This window comes from Gorilla gorilla, chromosome 7 (genome assembly GCF_029281585.2).
Source record: "Gorilla gorilla gorilla isolate KB3781 chromosome 7, NHGRI_mGorGor1-v2.1_pri, whole genome shotgun sequence".
NCBI classification, from domain to species: Eukaryota; Metazoa; Chordata; class Mammalia; order Primates; family Hominidae; genus Gorilla; species Gorilla gorilla.
In genome coordinates, this window is record NC_073231.2 from 60149961 (window position 1) to 60169792 (window position 19832).

Consider the following 19832-nt stretch of genomic DNA (forward strand, 5'->3'; position numbering starts at 1 on the left):
GAAAAAATAATTTTGTTTTTGTTATTTGAATTTACATAGGTTTTTGAGAATGCTTTAGATGGCTGGGATGATAAAGGCATTGAGCAGTACAGTGTATGTACTTGTTAGGCACTTGTGACTGTGCAAACCAGGGGAATGAGCAGTGCTGGGAAGTCGAGTCTCTAGTCAGTCCTGGAGAAAGAGGTTCACGGTTAGATAAGATTGGGTGTAAGGGAAGTCCTCACTGCGTAACTGGAGCTCCCATATCTGCTCTCAACATTTAAAAGCACTTTGGCCATTGATGATTGTTCACTTTGGATTATGTTCAAAATGTAATAATGTTGTTTTAAAAATCGCCCCCCACCCCGGCTGCACCCAGCCCAGTCAGTATGAGCTGTACTGAACTGAAGTGCATTGCCTTGTAAACATAGGTAAAATTTCCTATCTGAATTGTTGCGCTTTTTTGGTTCACACCCATTGATGCCTTTCCTGTTCCTAATTGACCTTTTTGAAAACCTCACAAGCTGTTTTGGTACAAGTTCCACCTCAATCAAAGAAAATGATACTTTACCTTGTTACAACATTGAAAGGGAACTTGGGCTCTGTATTTCAGGTCACTAGTGTGTTAAAAGTCAGTTTTCTAGAATGTCCTTTAAAATAAGTTGATTGCCTATAGCACTGTTATTTTATTAACAGGAGAGTCTTACACAAATCTCAGCGAAGCATAATTCCCTTTAATTAGCACTAGAAATAATGTGGTTTATGATGAGTTTGCTAAAGAATGGTTCTTTGTGCAACTCCCTTGAGCAACAAGTGAGTTGGATTAGTTTGTTATGATTTTAAAGTAAATTACAAAACTTATATAAATAAGGAAGTATTTTATGGGAAAAGCATAGGTGTAGATTTTCACAGGGCTATTTGTCTTTCAGATTAGGGCAGTTTCATTTAGTTGTAGAGCAAGAAAAATTCCTCCACTTAAGAGAATTTTTTTTTTTTTTGTAGAATTCTGGTTACATGTGCCTTTATGTATATATTTGTTTTTTTAGCCCGTCAAAATTTACTTTTCTCACAATATTTTGAAGATATATGGTGTTTATATTGTTGGAAAGTTTTGTGTTCTTTGCATTGTCTCATGGCCGTGGAGTTAATACAGGATGCACTATACCATAATCCCCAGGGAATGGTGGGAATGATTATGAAGACTATGTTTGCCAGACACATGCCATATCTTATTTCATCATTAAAATATTCCTTAAAGGTAGATGTTATGTCTATTTTTCAGCTGAATAATCAGGTCATGAGACATTAGTTGCCCAAGGTCACTTAGGTAATGGCTGAGATTTGGACCAACTACCGTTCTCATCCCTATACACTGTATGCCTTCCCCTATTTCTAATAAACAGGTTCTGATTTTTGCTTTAGATAATTGCAATTCAAAAAGTGAAAGACCCTGAGTAAGCAGTGTTAACAGACAAGTACCTTTCCAGGTGTAGTGGGAATTAAAATAGAGTGGTTTTTAAAAACATTTTCAGATACATGCATTTTATTGTAAATTGTAATAGTTTGAATTGTAATTGGATTTAAAAAATACTCTTTCTGAAAACTGGGTTATTAGACAATCTATTAGCTATGTTAAGTTGGAGTGTGAAAATTGACAGTGGTATTTCGCGGGCAAATGAAGGAGAAATGAAATAGTGCTGAATTTTAAACCCAATTAAAATTGCTCTATGTGCATGCTTATTACTAAAAAGAGCTTATTACTCTAATTGTTATCACCAACACACCTGAAATAGTTAATACATAATAAACCAAATTTGCCATACTTATCAAGATTGTAAAAAGATATATTCATTTAGTGAATGCATTGCGTGTGAAGGAGGTTGGACTGTACCTCGTGGGCAGATAGGAGCACCTGATGAGCAGGCTTGCAGTATATAATTGCAGGGTAGAGAATGAATCGAAGCCAGCTTTGGAGGCATGGAGACAGTTAAGAGACGGGCATAAGTCCATCTATAGATTATGGATCTTGAAACTAAGGCACTGGTGATGGGAATCAGCCAAGTGGATGCATTTGGGAGATTTTTGGGAGGTGGAAAGGGCAGGACATAGCTCTTCGTTGTTTGTAGGGGAAGAGGATGATGGAAGAGATTTCTGGCTTGGGTTCCATCACCAGAGGTGGGAACTGAAGACAAAGACACAGTCCGAGGGGCGGTGGAGGGAACTCAGCTGTTAAATGCTAACTTTAAAATATCCCACTGGAGATATTTTACTGGGCAGTTTAATAAAGGGATATGGTCTCGGGACAGAAATTTTGATTTAAAATGCTGGTTTTGGAGTCATGAGCATCCAGGTGAGGATTGAAGACATGTGAGTAGATAAGAACAGCCATCAAGAACATGCTCAGAGAGAAGAGGTGTTAGGGCGGAACCCTGTCAGGGGGAGAGAACCAGTAATGGAGCCTGCGATGGAACCGCTATTGAAGAAGAAGGAGACCAGGAGAGTGTGGCACCGCGAAACCCAGGGGAAGGGGCAGTGTGAGAAAGACAGGCAAGGCTACCGGCTGCTGCAGAGCAGGTGATCTGGTCTCCCAGGCGAAAACGTGATTTAGTGGGGAACATGGTGAGCAGTTTCACTAAACTGATGGGACAAGAGACAGATTTCAGTAGATAGCAGAGGAAATGGGCAAGGAGGAGGTGGTGATGGGAGTGGAGATAATTTTTTAAACAGTTACCTGTGAAGAGAAAGTAGTAGGAGGGTATGTGAGGTCAAGGAATTTTTTTTTTTTTTTTTTTTTTTAAAGAGGAGAAACATCTATGCATATTAAATGGTGTGGAGAAGGAGCTAAGGGGAGAGAGGTTAAAGGCTCAGAAAAGAGCTGGTGGATGAAAGACCCTTGAGTGCTGTGGCAGAAAGGAGCAGATGTTTACTCCTGGAAAAGAGGAGGAGGGAGGAAAGACTGGCAGGAGGTCCTGGCAGGAAGCAGAGACAGTTCCTTCTGATGGTTTTATTTTCTCTGGGAGGCAGGTGACCTTGGTGTTAGAATATTAATGATGTGTATGTGGGGATGCTGACTGGTGGGCCTTTGGGCTGGATTTAAGGACGGCTCCAGCTGGCACTGTATTTCGTAAATTGTAGAGTTTAAACACTTGGAGGCATGGCCCCAATTCTTCAGTTTTTCACAGCTCTGCTGTCCTCACTTCTGGAGACATTTGACATTGGGGCTCTATGGCGGTGATCTGGCTTTGTATAATAGAATGCATTATTAGTTATCTTTAAACTGTAAGAAAGTAAGTAGGTGAGTTCAGCGGCATAATGAGAAGATAGCCCTACTGAAGGTAAGTGACCATACCTGTGTTTTCTAAAGTGGGGCGCTAGACCTTTCAGTGCTGCCCACTCTTCTGTCGCCAGAGAACCTCCCACTTCTCTGACTCGGATTCTGCTCTAGCCAGCACTTGCTCTATATTTTCTAAAACCTTTCCAGAGACTATTCCTTGCCCTTGTAAGGGCATCACACGATAGACAGTCTGGTCTCCCTTTTACAAAGGAGACTCAGCTCAGGTAGCTTTCCCAGGAGTTGGAGTGAGAGTGCTCGCTAACACCAGGTGTGTGGCTGGCATGCTAGCAGTGTCTTGGGTCGCACACTCTCCCTTCCTTTCCCTAGTTTTTCTTGTCTTTGCGGATAACCTTGCCATTCCTCCATGCTTTGTGTGAATACTCACACGGTGCAGTCTACCCCGCTGTCTTTTCCAACCCTCCCTCTTGGGATCAGAGATGGCATAGGTGGTAGAGCCACACTCCCTGTGTCCACAATCTGGCTCTGTCACTTGTTTGCTGTATAATCCTGGGCAGGTTACTTCACCTTCTGTACCTCCATTTCCTTCTTGTTAAATTGGGGTGTTTGATGGTGGTCATAGAATCTATTATTATAAAGATGCTAATGAGGATGGAATGAAGTAATATTTGTAAAGAACAGTTCTTGGCAGAAAATGTAACATCAGTGCCTATTAAATCAATAAAAATACCCACAGCATCCTTTAACATTTTGATTGTGCACTAATCCTTTTCACTCATCCTTTTCTTCTATTGGGCTATAAATTTCTTATTTTTGTTTATTTACATCCTGGATTCTTTTATAACAAGATTTGAGTCTTTGCATTTCCAGTGTCAGAAGCAGTGAACACTAAAACCCTAGATACTGTCGGTGCTTAATAAATGTTGAGATGAATGCTGCCATTATTTCAGAACTCTTTCATCATCATGGCTCTCATTCAGGGATGAGCAGGGAGAGGATTGCAGCCATTAGTCACTGATTCACTGTATAGAATGAGCAGATCCAATCTATAAATGACTTACATTCTATAACAAGACCCGTTGACAATCTCTTTGCTTTCTTTATTTTACAAAATAATAAATGAAGTAGGGAAGTTATAGCAATTTAATTGCAGCTATAGCCTACAATTCAGGTTTTTTTTTTTTTTTAGAAAATAAAATGTAGGATATTTCCTGGAAATCAAGAAACCAGTGTTGAAGAATCAGTTTTAATTGCTTCTGATTTTACATTAAATATAAAACATAAAAATGATGTAGTTTTTCTTTTCTTTGATGTATGACTGCACCAAGCTTTTCCCAATCTTTTATAGTGAATTTCATAAAGGAAGCTTCATTTTTGGGAGAAGAGTCCAATGGTGTTATAATGCCCTGTTCCTAAGAAGGCAGGAAATCAGTCAGCATTTAAAGAGGCAGTCATTCTGCTTTGAAATAAGATCTTCTTTTTATAAATTACATAGCACTAGTGCCTTTTAAATGGAAGATTCTGAATCCTAAGAACACTATAAATACCTTTTGATATTAATATCTTCATGGGGGAAGTTGCTCTGAAGCCCTCTGTCACATTCCCCTGTTTCTCTTCTACCTATCTGTATACAAGACATAGTTAGGTTTTGGCAGACATAACAAGTAGGTGATAGCTAGAGATAGAATTTCGAATAATTTATGTTCCATTCCATGCTTTACAGTATTTTGTCACTGTTATATCTGTCTACACCTTGAACGTCCTTCTCTGAATAATAGCCGCATAATATATTGACAATGATGACTTAAAGCGTAGCAGCATCTGAGAATAATACACACTAAATCTTGATTTATCTGCTGATGAATGGGCTGCTTCATATAATTATGAGTGGATCTGGAAAGAGATGGTGCTTTCTCTGTTAACTATTTCTCAGTTATTTAATGACCCATTTTGTGACTCAAATGTTCCACTTCCTGTTTCCTTTTTCCCCTTTTTTCCTTCTTTTTCCAGTGCTTACTATCTTCTTTCTTTCAATTTCCAGTATCATAAGAACAGCTGAGATATAACCTTTTTTTTTCTTTTTCAAAATTTTATAGCCCCCTCTGAGTGCTCTGAGAAGGGCTGTTTTGAGTGTGGTAGAGCCTGGGTGGGTGAGATACTTGGCTTCTGGAACTCAGAATCTATTGGGACCTGCTACAGTTTTCTATAGTTGGATTTTTTGGGGGCTGAGGAAGGCAATTAAGCAAAATCAGGACACAGAAATGAAGATCTGTTCTTGATGATTTTTTCCCTCTGTGAAGCTATACTCTATAGTGTCCTGGCTCAGAGGAAAGTTCTTAATGACTATACATTGGGTAGAAAGTGGTTTACAGGTCCAGTTACATCTGAGTTCATGGGCTGCATTGAATATTTATTATTCATCAAAACTTAACAGCAGCCTGTTATTTCTCTCCAGTTTTACTTTTAATAATTAAGAAAATAGATAAGAGTATTAAAAAGTCAAAGGTGAGCTTTGCTCACTCTCAACCAGTGATTTCAGCTGACTTCTAATGTCTGTTTTCTGATGATCCTGCCTACCTTATAGGCTGATTGGCCTTGCTCCACTTGTTTTATCCTGATGTCTCTGTGTTCTCCCTGTGTGCCTTTCACTGTCTTGAAACTGCCATCTCAATAATCTAAAAAATAATAGGTCCAAAGTCTCTTTCTGTCCTCATTTTTCCTTGTTTCTTTGCAGCTGTCATAGCTTTGCTGCTAGTATCTCCTTGACAGTATTGATGCCCACACTGTCTTCTAGAAAGTCTGTTCTCTTTTAATGGCACTTTGGAATTTTCTGAGTTCCCTCTTGCATATTTGATAGTCCCTCTTTCGTTATCTCACCATTTTCCAAAGCTCAGTCTTTGGTCCCCCGTCAGTTTCTCTCAAGACTTGATCCATGTATTAGTTTATTTTCATGCTGCTGATAAAGACATAGCCAACACTGGGTAATTTATAAAGAAAAAGAGGTTTACTGGACTCACAGTTCCACGTGGCTGAGGAGGCCTCACAATCATAGTGGAAGGTGAAAGGCACGTCTTACATGGCGGCAGGCAAGAGACAGAGTGAGAGCCAAGTGAAAGAAGAAACCCCTTTTGAAATAATCAGATCTCATGAGATTTATTCACTACCACGAGGACAGTATGGGGGGAACTGCTCCCAAGATTTGATTATCTTCTATAGGATCCCTCCCACAACAAGTGAGAATTATGGGAGCTACAGTTCAAGATGAGATTTGGGTGGGGGCACAGCCAAACCGTATCAATCCATGAGTGAACCAACTCTACAAGGTCACATTTCTCTAGGGCAAGCTTGTCCAACCCATGGCCCGTGGGCCACATGCAGCCCAGGATGGCTTTGAATATGGCCCAACACAAATTTGTAAATTTTCTGAAAACATTATGAGATTTTCTTGCAATTGTTTTTTTCTCATCAGCTGTTGTTAGTGTTAGTATATTTTCTGTGTGGCCCAAGACAGTTCTTCTTCTTCCAGTGTGGCCCAGGGAAGCCAAAAGATTGAACACCCCTGCTCTAGGGGTATCTGCTCCCTGTACCTTTAGCCCTTTCTCAAGGCAGCAGGAGTTCTGCACCTCTCACTAATGGGGCACTAGTTTGATTGTTCTGATGTGGGTTTACACTCCTATCTAAAACTGAATTCAATTGTGGCTCACACCTGTAATTCCAGCTCCCCTGGAGGCTGAGGTGAGAGGATCACCTGAGCCCAGGAGTTCAAGGCTGCAGTGAGCTGTGATTTTGTCACTGCACTGCAGCCTGGATGACAGCAAGACCCCATCTGTTGCAAAAACCAAACCCTCAAAACACCCCTGAATTTATCTCCCTTTTGATAAAATGATTTTGGTAGAAATCCCAGTTATCTCCCCTCTTTCTCTTCCTTTTTCTTCCTATCTGTTGGTTGAAGTTCTCTGTCTCTGTCTCCCTTCCCACTGTCCCCGCTCCTCCCTGCACCCTTTATTTCTGGCATCTCCAGCCTCCATCTTTCTGTCAAATGCCCATCAGTGCCTAGGAGGACAGGTAGGATTTGGGTGGGTGTCAGGGCAGGTTGGGGAAAGGCATTCCAGGTGAGTGGGCATAAGCAGAATGGGGAGGCTGTTGTGAGGAGTCAGGGTCATGCTTGGTTTGAGCATGTGGGGAGAGTTAGGGTGGGGAAGGATGTGGTTTGAGAAATGTAAGTCTGATATGGATAGGAAATAAAGGAAATCAGAGATTTTCAACAGAGGAAATGTGGTGAAAGTTGTGTTAAAAAGAGATTAGTTGGGCTTCATAATGTAAATGCCAGGGCCCAGGAGAGGTCTAGATGAGCTCTGGAGATAAAGGCACGGGGGTCCCAGGTCTCAAGCCTGGCAAGCGGGGCAGGAGGGGGAGTTCTATGAAGAGTGTGTGGGTTGGAAGCTCCTTTGAAGAAGGTTGATGTCAGTTGTAGAAATGTTCATCTTGAGGTGTCAAGAAGACATCTGAAAGGAAAGGTCCCTGCATTTGCAGTTAGGAGATGTCACATAATTTGTATGAGTGCCCAGGGCTGGGGAAAAGGAAATTTGTGAGTCATAATTGCCTTTTCAGTGTTTACTACTTTTTCCATTCTTCATGATTCATTCTTTGGTACTTTGCTGCCGTCGTATTATTTATGTTAGTAATAAACCTCATTTGTCGTGAAGATAGCTTTCTGTTAAGCTGCCATGAAGTCTTCAAACTTATTTTTCTCAGTGACAAATGATGATAAGGCTGTGGCATGTCGCAATTTCTTAACTTTGGACAAATTTATCTATTCTGTGAGTTAAGTGCATTAAGATGAACGTTTTGAACGTTTCACAGGTGCTAATGGTAAGGCAGCATAATCAGTTGCGGGAATATGAAGTTGTGAGTCCTGTAGCAAAAGCTAGGTCCAAGATTTTCCCTGAAGCTGTAAAAGGATGCATCATGGTTGTTTTCCTGTGGTCCAATTTTTTAACAGAAGACATAATGGTCATCATGCTGCCAGAGTAATAATGGATCTTGGCTGTTTCATGTCTTTGTAACGCTTGCCTCCTGTTGGTGGGCTGGGGGGAAGAGTTATAAGGAGTGAGGAAGGACTCAGCTTTAATTGTTACAGAAAACCACTTTCTTCTACCCTGACGTGCCCAAGTGCAGGAGGAGGCCAAACCTTTTGCCTTTGGAGGGAGAATGGCTGAAGGGAGCCTGGAGGCAGATTCTTTCAGCTGGAGGGATTCTGTTACTGTTGTTGGTAGCCATAGTAGGCCTTGAGTTCAGGCTGCAAGAGGCAGCCCCTCAGCCACCTGCTGTGCAGTGTGTTTACCAGGCAGAGCAGGTCCAGGCTCTTGAAGGCCTGTGGGGCAGGGTCCTGCCTGGAGCCATCTTTAGTCCAGTGGACCCTGGAGGAGTAAGTGACCCTATGAAGTGGCCCGTCTACTTCTAAACAGATGCAGTGCTAATGCTGCCGAACCTTGCTCTCCTTAGAAATGGTAAGTGGCATTTACATACTTGGTCTAAACTATAATCCAGTTGGCTGCTTTTCTTTGTCAGAATCCATCATCCTGCTTCCCTGCCTTTGCTGGCTATATATAATGCTAATAACAGTAAAACGTGATAAGAATATAGGAAAAAGAGTACTATGGGAAGACAGAGAAAAGCGTGAATAATCCAAGCTTTTAAGATACAGTCTCCTGTGTTACAGAGAGACATGCTGAAAGAAGTTAGTGACTAGTGAAGTTCACAGAGCTAAAGAGTTGTAGAACTGAAACAAGAATCTAAGACGAGATTCCTAGCAGAGGTCTTTTATGAGAGCACATTGCCTCTCAGAATAATGGAGCTGGAGAAGTGCACAGGGTTGCCGCCTCTGTGTCCTGCCCTCTCCATAGACCAGACACACCCCAGAGCATATCTGGGCGGTTAGGCTTTGAAGTGAGTCTTGTGAGTCCTCTCTGCTGATAATAGCTGTCTACTTGGACCTTAATAAGCCAGTTCATAAGATATACTGCAGGCCACTTCATCATTTCCTAAGCCATATCTGTAGTATCATATGCTTTTCCATTCAGACCTGTTTGTCTCCAGATGTCTTTAACCACTGCATTAGAACAAACTTTGGAGCGTGTATCCGTAATATATGTATTTGTTAATAAATTATATTCATGCACTAATATGATTTATATTATGTATTTTATGAAGCATAGAAAAAGTTGAAATAAAAAGGCATTTGATAAAAATAAATATAAGTAGAAGTTTTAATATGTTATTTCTGATAATCAGAGGATTGTTTTGTCACTTCATCCCCCCTCCCCAAAGGGATCATGTTTTGTCTTAGAAGAATAAATCCCAAATTTTGTCACTTTAATTGTTAGGGTCATTTTTCTTTATTCCCATTGGTATTAGTCGTCATCAGATTTAAACTTCTGTTGGTTGCCATACTTTTTTTTTGTTTGTTTGCATGATCTGTATTAGTCAGGGTTCTCCAGAGAAACAGGGAGAGGGAGAAAGAGAGAGAAACAGAGGGAGAAAGAAGAGATTGGGATTTAATTTAAGGGACTGGTTCATGTAGTTGTGGGGGCTGGCAAATCTGAAATCTGCAAGGTAGGCTGCAAGCTGGAAATTCATGCAAGAGTTGATGTTGCAGCTTGAGTTTCAAGGCTGGAAACGCAGACTGATTTTTATCCAGAGTTCTGGAGGCAGAATTCCTTCTCCCTTGGGGGACCTCAGTCTGTGCTCTTAAACCCTTTAACTGATTGTATGAGGCCTACTCATGTAGTGGAGGCATTCAGGTTTACTCAAAGTCTGTTGATTTAAATGTTAATCACATCTAAAAAGCACCTTCGCTACAACATCTAGACTGGTGTTTGATCAAACAGTTGGGCCATAGCCTAGCCAAGCTGACACATAAAATTAACTGTCCTGCACTCCTGTCATAGTTTTTTAGCTGGGACTTTTGTGGTATCCTCCTAGCTTATATTCCAGCTTTCAGTGTCTGCTACTTCCAATCTAGCCCCTGTACTGTCAAAAAGACCTTTGAAAGAAAGAGGTTATTATGGGGGAGTTTGATTCCAGACTGCATACATAATAATAATATTCATTGCAATAATATATTGCTTTAGTGTTTTCTAGAATACAGCTATGGTAACATTTAAAGCTCTGTGCTGTCTGACCCCTCTAGCTCTCTAGCTTCACCTCTTGTCATTGCCAGACTTATGTACCCTCTAGCTACCCACTAAGATACTGTTAGTTCTTCAAAAGCACTTATAATTTTCCTGCCTCTGTGGCTTTGCTTTGTGGAACAGAACCAGCACTAATTAATATAAGGCACAATATGATAAAATTATTGGAATAAAGAAGGGGCAGTGGCAGAACAGATGTCAATGTGAATAATTCAAGCTTTTCAGATTTGAAAAGACTTTCTTATGGTGAGCAGAAAGCAAAGGGTGAGATAGCTGGTGTCATGGGCAGAATTGTGTCCTTGCCAAATTCATGTTGAAGTGCCAATTCCTAGCACATCAGACTGTGACTGTATTTGGACATAGTCATCACAGAGATAATTAGGTTAAAAGGAGGTCATTAGGCATGCCCTAATCCACTGTGCCTGGTGTCCTTATAAGAAGAGGAAATTTGGACACAGACTCCTAGAGAGGCAAGACTGTGTGAAGATAAAGGGAGAAGGTGGCCATCTATAAGCCAAGGAGACAGGGCTAAAAAGGAACCAGCCCTGCCCACACCTTGATCTCAGACTTCCACCCTGCAGAAATGTGAGAAAGTAAATGTCTGTTGTTTAAGCCACCCAGTCAGTGCCACTTTGTGATGACAGCCCTAGCAGACTCATACAGATGGAGAGGAAAGGTGCATGGGTAGCAGAGTGAGCTAACTTGAGAGGCAGCGCAGGTGCAGAGTGCTGTGCCTGTGGGCCACGCACCTAGGTTACCACTACTAGGTTACAGCTGAAGGTTGGCCAAGTTCCAGAATGGGTTGGACATTTGCCTGGTACTTGAATTAGCCAACCTCTACTGGTGTAGAAAGGGGGTCTGTCATGATTTGTTTGGCCTGAAAATGAGAGAAAGGACCTTCAAGAGAAGAAGGTTTATCAGAAGCAGGACAGAGCTTTGTTTTTCAAAGCTTGGGTCCCTTGTTATTGTGAGGGGAGAATCTCTCCTGCCCTGGAACTGCCAAGACTCAGGTGATTATTGAAGACCCAGAAGGTAGAGTGAAGGATGCATGGGAGAGCTGCTGTTGCTGCTTTCATTTCGTGTTATTTTGCTGGACATGCGGGGGTCATAGCAACCTTCTGTTATCCTTGTTAGCTTGGGTTGGCTGAAGTGCCAGCATTTCTCTTAATTTTTATCTTTTGTTAAAAAGAATATTTTTTAGAGCAGTTTAACATTTATAGAAAAATTATAAAGACAGTACAGAAAATTCCCATATACCCCAAACCCAGTTTCTCCTATTAGTAACATTTTACATTAGCATGGTTACATTTGTTACAATTAATGGACCAATACTGATATGTTACTAATCCACATTTTATTTGGATTTCCTTAGTATTTACCTAATGTCCTTCTTCTGTTTTGGGATCTCACCTATGGCACCATACACCATATTACATTTAGTTCTCATGTCTTCTTAGGCTTCTTTTGGCTGTGACATTTTTCTCAGGCTTTCCTTGTTTCTGATGACCTTGACCGTTTTGAGGAGTACTTACTGGTGAAGTATTTTGTGGAGTGTCTCTCACTGAGATTTGTCTGATGTTTTTCTTGTGGCTAGATTGGGTTATGGGTCATTGAGAGAAAACACAGCAGTAAAGTGCTCATCACATATAGGGATACATACACCCTATCAACATGACTAATCACTGTTGATGTTGACCTTGATCAGATAGTGTTTGTTAGGTTCATCCACTGTAAAGTCACTATTTTTATCCCTGTTCCATACTTTACTCTTTGAAACAAAGTCACCACCCACAGTGCACACTTAAGGAGTGGGGACCCTCAGCTTTTTAAACACACAAAAAATGTGCAGCAGCTTTTGAAGGGCAGCTGTGAGTGATGTTGCTGAATTGTGGGGAGTAGGGAAAAAGAAAAACCCATGCTTTTGTGGTTTATTAATGTTTTGTTTAAAAAAATGCCCCGAAATATTGCTGTGAGAAGTAAGAAAAATGCCAGTTGGAATTTTGTAATTTGTGGAATAAAAATTTATTTTAACCTTGGGCCTAGACCTTCTTTGTTGGTGGTTTAATTAAGGCAATCAGTTCTTACCTCTACCACTAGGACTCCTATGCTGTTGTTGCAGCCGGAGAAGGGAAGATTAAAATTGTCTTTTATTATTGAGAGATTATAGAACATCGTTTTCTTAAAAGCAGTGCCTTTCAGTTGCATTTACTGGGTAGTCACAGTCTCTGTGAGTTTTTCACAGCCTCACAGCCTGACCTGGCTGAGTGGGCCATGGGTACAGTCTTTTCCTAGTTATCTGTTCTATTATTGGTAGAGGACTTCATTACCTCCCCCTAGTGGTCAGTTTTATAATATCAGATTCTACCTGGGTAAATTCAGCAGTGGAAAAATCCAATTTGTGGCCATCCTTATGATAATTTTCCTGAATATTTTAATATAAATGCTAAAATAAATAGTGGTTGAATTTTAGCTATGTCTTTTGGTGTTAGAACTAATTTTAAAATGAGGCGACGTTGTAAGGCGGTAAGTAATTATAATGATGAAAAGCTATAGTGATGAAGGTAATATTCTAGGCAGAAGGTTTACCTACCTACTATTATACTAGGAACCTCAGTGGATATTTGGTTTTTAATCAGGAATTGAGCTTGGCTTCTTGCAAGTGTTTTATCAGTGCTGTAGGAGCAAGTGCATATTCTAGATAAACTTGAAAGCTGCAAAGCTTTATGAGGCTAGGAGTGAGGGAGGCCTCTGAGCATTGTTTGTCATTTCTTCACAGATAAAATTTTATCGCCAGTGCAGGAAATCGCCTTCTTTTAGAGATTTACATCAGCATTTATTATTTTACCACGGCTTTAAATATGCAGCTTTTTTTTTTCCAGGATGCTATCTCTGAATATTCTTAGAAAGTTGAAATAATTTACTGGAACTAGAAGCTGGCTTTGTACATCTGCTGATGGAAATACTGGGTGATGCAGTATTTGATTATGCAGGTATTCATCCTTTGAATGAGTTCTAGTGTTTGTACCCAGACCTGGAGTTTTGTTTCATGGAGATTCAAAAGGATGACATCCAAGGAAAGATAACTGAATCAATGTGAAGTCTGTGAGTCCCTCCAGTTGTCTTCCTCCTCATCAGGACTAAAACTGGACTTAAGAGGCAGCGATCCACTAAGCACTGCTTCTGTTCAGAAATAAGAAGGAAGGAATTCATACAGAGAACTCGTATTAAGCCAGTAGTTTGTGTCTACTTGTGATCCTCTTGTGGTATGTGATACCATATAGAAATAGTAAAGAAATGGCTATATCTTTGCTTTTATGACTAGAAGTAGCACATTAAATGATGTGGTCTGTCTGTTGCCACTCACTCAGCTCCATCTGATCCACTGGAACTCCACTCTGTTTGGCAGCATTGATGAGGCTGTGGGGAAGCCGCACGGAATCGCCATCATTGCTCTGTTTGTTCAGGTAAACGGTCTGCTGTGATTATCGTATTGTTTAGAGATGCTAATTTCTAAATCATTTTGTAAAATTTTTTTATTCTCAATTTTATTGCTTAGAGATGAAATTACACACCTAGAGAGAACACCTGATAAAAACAGAAAACTTGATCCTTATGGTTTATCGGAGTTCAGCCATATTCATTGGTAGAAAATAGTTCCTTTATTTATTAGAAATTTTCTTCAGAGTAGCATTCAGGGTCTTTGGAGAAATGATTTAGAAAATGACTCCTGAAGGTAGAGTTTATTTTATGAAAAAGGATTTCAGAAAATGTCTTTAGACCCTGGTTTACAGAAAAATCTACAAAAAAACCCAATAACAGTAATAGAAGTATGTAGTAGATTACTTTAGCCTTTCTTTATTAACAATTTTCACTCTGAGATGACTTGAAATGCCTTATAGGAAACACTGATAAAAATCAGACTGGCAAAGAGCTTGGCAGATATAGTCAATATAACATTTGGATTTGAGCTCTGTGGTAGGCAAAGAAGAGTATATAAATTTACCCAAACATATGAAAGCAGGCCATGTGCTTTCAGAGGTAAAAACTTAATTCAGTTTTTAAGGCGAATCTTCTAAATTTTGTCTTATTACCTATTTGACATCGTAAAAGATTTAGAGGTGAAAGAGTATCTGGAAATTTTAGCTTTAAAGCTGCCATGAGGACCAGAAACCAGAGTTCCAGCTCTGCGTGGCTCTGGGCTGCCTGTTGGATAACCTGGGATTAGAGCATGTTAGCACAGTGTTCTTCAGAAACTTAATTTTCCAGAGATTTCGATAATGGGCCCTTTTAAACTTGTTTTTTTATGGCATATATATCAAAAATTAATTGCAACAATTTTTAATACATATCTCCTAGATAAGTCTTTATTGATGTTTGAAAGTAGCCATCCAGTTTAGGCTCTTAATATTTTAAAATCAGCATCTTGCAAATATGACACGTCATAGAAATTTAAAGGAAATCCTTACTTTTTCAGTGAGTCCTCTTACTATTTATTTCATGGTGTCACAGGTGGGGACCTATATTCCTTGTGTTTTATAATGGTGTTATATAACTGGAAAGAAATCACAAAATATTAATGAAAAATGTTTTCATTATACAAATATATTTTGATAATTTTTAGTATATTGAAGTAACAATTATGAAAGACTACTGTTATAACCCAGAAAAGTTAATAAAATATCTAAATCTGAGAAATTGAGACAGTAGAAGGTACTATCTCATTATTAAAAGTAAGAATAAAAAATAGTAAAATAAAAATAAGAATACAAATAACCACATATTCATATATAGAAGGGAAAGGAACATGTCAGTTTCATCTTTGGAATTGGTACTCAATAAATATTTGTGGATGGAATTAGGTGTGATAACTTAGTATTTTCACTTCCTGATTCTTAGCATTTAACAGGTGACCTGGATTCGTAGAGTCCCGGACTGAAAACCCAGCCCCTTAGAACTACTGCGAGTATTTCCAAGAACAAGCTGCATTATTGCAGGCAAGGGAAAGCCTGGAGAGCAAGCACACTTTTTCTAACTTTTCATAAGTTTCTGTGATGAAAAATTCAGGTTATCTGTGTGCAAATTCTCAGGAGAGAGTGAAATCACAGAACTGAGAGCAAAATTTCAGGAAGGAGGGAAGGAGGGAAGGAGAGGGGAAGGGAGGGATGGGCTGAAATCCATCGGGGGGGTCGGGTCCTCAGGCTGGAGGAGAGAAATTTGGAGGGAGGAAGTCGGAGACATTGAATAGACTTTCCTTCGAAGAAGCTTGGCCAAAGGAAGGAAGGACAGATGGGGCAATAACTAGCGATGATGTCCAGTGAATCTTTTGAGATCTGAGATCTGCCTGTAGTATTTTTTTTTCCCTGAGCAATAAGAGCTATTGCAGACATAGAGATTAAAAATACTGGAAAGAGAGGGTGTCACTGATGTGGAAAAGTCCTGGAGGAGGCAAGAGGGCATGGGATGGAGAGCTTTTGCAGGTGGACTAATCTCAGATAGGAGCAGACCCGCCCCTTCTCCAAAACAGAGGGCCAGGAGGAAAGTGTGGGCACACATGGGGCCGATTTGTAGGTGGAGAAAGGCAGGACACTGAGGGAGTTCATGCCTGACAACCTTCATTATCTCTGAGACACACAAAGCAAAATTATTTATAGAGCAAAGAAAACGAGGGTGTGGGATTGAGTCTTGAAATAGACCAGAAGGGGATGATAATATATTTGGCAGTCACTGAGGGAAACCCCCTTGGGATTGGACGCCCCAGATCATACAGGACAGGGTATGGTGGGTTGTTCTTTATCCGGGTAAAGGAATAGAGAGTTCTGGTAAGTTGTGTTGATCCATCAGAGAGCAGATGATTTAGGAGGTAAAGGATTAAAGAATGGAGAGTGGTTGGAGAGATATCATTCTGTCTAGCCAGTCCCACACCATGTCTAGGCAGGAGGGGGAAGGAGAAGCCACAAGGACCTGCCAGCCGTGGCACCTGGTGATCAGTGAAGGGGAGAGAGGAAAGAGCAGGAGAGCTGGATGGCCCGGGGCATCTGGTCAGAGAGGCCAGTCTTTCAGAGTTAAAGTTTTCAGAATGAGAGCACGTACTAGGAGTGTCCTCAGGGTTGGTTTGCTCAGGTGGAATGGGGCAGAAGGCCACAGACTGACGGGTGAAGAGACTTAGGCCAGGGAGGGGATGGGTCACCCCCTGGATGCTGAAGTCATCCATGGTGGCAGCAGGAGGTGATGCCTGGGAGGGATTGACTAGGGGGTCAGTGAGGGAGAAAGAAGGAGGGCGTGATAGCCTTAGAAGATGGTCCCCTCGGGAGGATGGCTTGAGCACGTGGGTCAGAGTTCCACCCTGAAGGGAGCAAGAGTGCACTGACCATGGACCCCAGTCTGTCTCCCTGGGGGACTGCATGGCGTCCACTTGAAAGGCCTGCAAAAGAGCCGTGCCCTTGGGCAGACTCGAAGGGTTCAGGTAGATCAGGAAGTGGTGGGAGATGTTGGCAGAAATGCAGAGTTGTTCTGTTCTAGAGAGTGCAGTGGAAGATAAGGAGAGATTGAGTTAGAAGTAAAAAACAACAACAAAAAAAACAGGTGGTTCAGGGCTGAGATGCGAGGAAAGGAGAACGGACCAAAGTGGTTTGCATTTCCAGTGGTGGTGAAAGACAGCAAAGGTGAGAGGTGAGAAATGAGTTGTTCTCAAGGTTCCTGGTGGACTCTTGGTACCAGGTTGTGTTATCTGAACAGTTGCTTGCACGGTTTTAGCAGCTGGGGTGTGGAGATTATCATCAGTACTTGCTTTTTGCTGGTCATCATTTCTTCATACACATATTTGGCAAGGAAGGAAAAGAAAGAGATGGCATAATAGCAGAGTTTATAGAATTTGCAAGATATGAGGTTTTGCCCATAAAGTAGAGTCTTTATAGGTAGAAGGAGCTAGTAATAGTCGTTAAGCGCTACTATATGGAAAAACCATATTTGATGCTGTAGGGCATCCAGATTAAGAATAATAATGGACATTAAGTGAATTATGATGACCCAAGCCTGTTCCACAGTCTTTGTTTGATTTAATCTTATCTTCAACCCTATCATTTTTATCCTCTCCAGCAAACAGCTGAGGAAGCAGAAGGATGTAGAGGTTAACTACACTTGCTTAAGGCCACACAGCTAAGAGGTGGCAGAGTCAGGATTGGAATCCAGAAAGTCCAGTGCAAAGTGAGCCTGTTCCTGAGCACCACATTGAGTGGCCTTAGGGTTCATATGTGGACTCTTCAAAGAGTTTACAACCCAACAGGAGATGCCTGAGATGAAAACAGACCCCAAGTGCAGACGTAGGCCTCCCAGTGCTATAGCATGGTTAAACCAGTAAGACAAAAGAGAAGTCCATTTCTCCTGAAGAATGGGTAATGATTTCTGCCTAAAATTTCAGGCTGCTGCCACAAGTACATATGCATTAGGTTTTAAATGTTTTTTTGTTTTTAACTTTAGAAAGTGTATTTTCTGTTTTTAGAGCCTATCTCAGGAGTAATTGTAGACTCTTGGAAAGTAGTTCACGTCTTGATTGTTTAGAGCTGACCAGCCTATCTTAGGTAGAGCGTTTCTTGTCTCTCTCCTGTCCCTTTGGATGCTCTTTCATCTGCATGTTTTACAGTTAGTTAACATTGGGAGAAACAGAGAATGTAAACATATCGACAGCTACTCTGGCTTCTCTTAGGTCATTCTCCAAATATCTATGTGGAAGGAGAAAAACTGACAAAAGCAATGATTGTTTATTTGAGGTTCTAAATGACCTCCGTTACTCTTCTCCATTATCATGGACCATTGGAAACTGGTCAGATTTCACTTAAAAGTTTTAAAGCCAAAGTCAAGAATATTAAATGTTAGAATTTTTTTTGTCTCCATTTTTTGGGAGCATTTTATACATTAATAATATATAGTGATATGTTTTTAAAAAGAAGGCTATAAAAAGCACATTATTATTTATTTAAGAATAGAAGGGTAGTTATAAAATTATGTCTAGTAGTAATCAGTAAAGGTCTTGATTTTGGTGAATTTAACATACAAAATCACACACCTGCTTTTCTAAGTTAATATAATTTTTCAGTATTGTTAAAATCTTTATAGCAATGATCTATAAATGCCAGAGTTAAACATGGAAGGGTTTGAACATGTACTGAGTAGTTTTAATTCAAAAATATCCTTGATATTTTTATATAACAGTATTTTATAATTTGATATACTACATATAGGAAAGTGAGTGATTCCTATACATAGTAAAGAGAATTTAGAATGAGTTCTTGGACATTTACGTAACTAATACTTTATTATACTAGGTTTGTTACAACTTTAATTACCTTTAGTAGACATTGACTTAGTTATTAATAAAAGGCCATTTAATTATTCCTCATAAAGGACATTCAGATGGACTAGAACCGAGTTCTGTTAGTTTTTTTTTGAGACAGAGTCTTGCTGTGTCATCCAGGCTGGAGTGCAGTGGCATGATCTTGGCTCACTGCAACCTCTCCGCCTCCTGGGTTCAAGCGATTCTTCTTCCTCACCCTCCTGAGTAGCTGGGACTTCAGGGGTGTGCCACCACGCCCAGCTAATTTTTTGCATTTTTAGTAGAGACAGGGTTTCACTGTGTTAGCCAGGATGGCCTCGATCTCCTAACCTCGTGATCCACCCAACTCAGCCTCCCAAAGTGCTGGGGTTACAGGCATGAGCCATCACACTCAGCCCTATTAGTTTTTTTTTAGTTAAAGCTAAACACTGAAAAATGTTGTGGTTGTGGTTTATGCTTTATGTTTTTCAGATAGGAAAGGAACATGTTGGCTTGAAGACTGTGACTGAAATCCTCCAAGATATTCAGTATAAGGTAAGTCATTATTTAAAATAATATAGAAATACTGGTTGTGTAGGAGGTCCCTGTGACCACCTGCGGGCTCGATGCTGTGTTAGAAGGACTCACAGATCTCAGAAAAGCTGCTTTTCTGGTTATGGTTATGGTTTATTACAGTGAAAAGAAACAGATCAAAAAGCAGAGGGAAAAGGCGCATGGAATGAAGTCCAGGGGAAACCAGGCACAAGCTTCCAGGTGTCCCCTCCCAGTGGAGTCACTTGAGGATGCCCCTAATTCTCCTAGCAATGATGTGTCACAACATGTGTGAAGTGTTGACAACTACGGAAGCTCACTCTAGCCTTAGTGTCCAGAGATTTATTAGGGGTCAATCATGCAAGCACTAAACGCATGCAACATAGCTGACCTCAGCTACTCACTCTCTAGCAGCAGCCGTCTCCCTGCCCTCTTCGCCATAAGTCACATTGTCAGCATCAGCTTATCTGTTCCAATTGGTACAGTATGTCTCAAGGCCTCAGACATA

General features: G+C 40.6%; 1 protein-coding gene across 3 annotated transcripts in view; it reads left to right on the forward strand.

The window, feature by feature from the left end:
- The window catches only part of CA8 (carbonic anhydrase 8), a 92010-nt gene that overhangs the window by 35366 nt on the left and 36812 nt on the right, over positions 1 to 19832 (forward strand). For 2 of the 3 annotated variants that reach the window (XM_004047070.5, XM_055349415.2), the window contains exons 4-5: positions 13833 to 13928; positions 19265 to 19327. In XM_004047070.5, the coding sequence (XP_004047118.2) occupies positions 13833 to 13928; positions 19265 to 19327 (159 nt within the window). The remainder of the gene's footprint in view (positions 1 to 13832; positions 13929 to 19264; positions 19328 to 19832) is intronic. The other variant, XM_019031853.4, reaches the window with a different exon arrangement.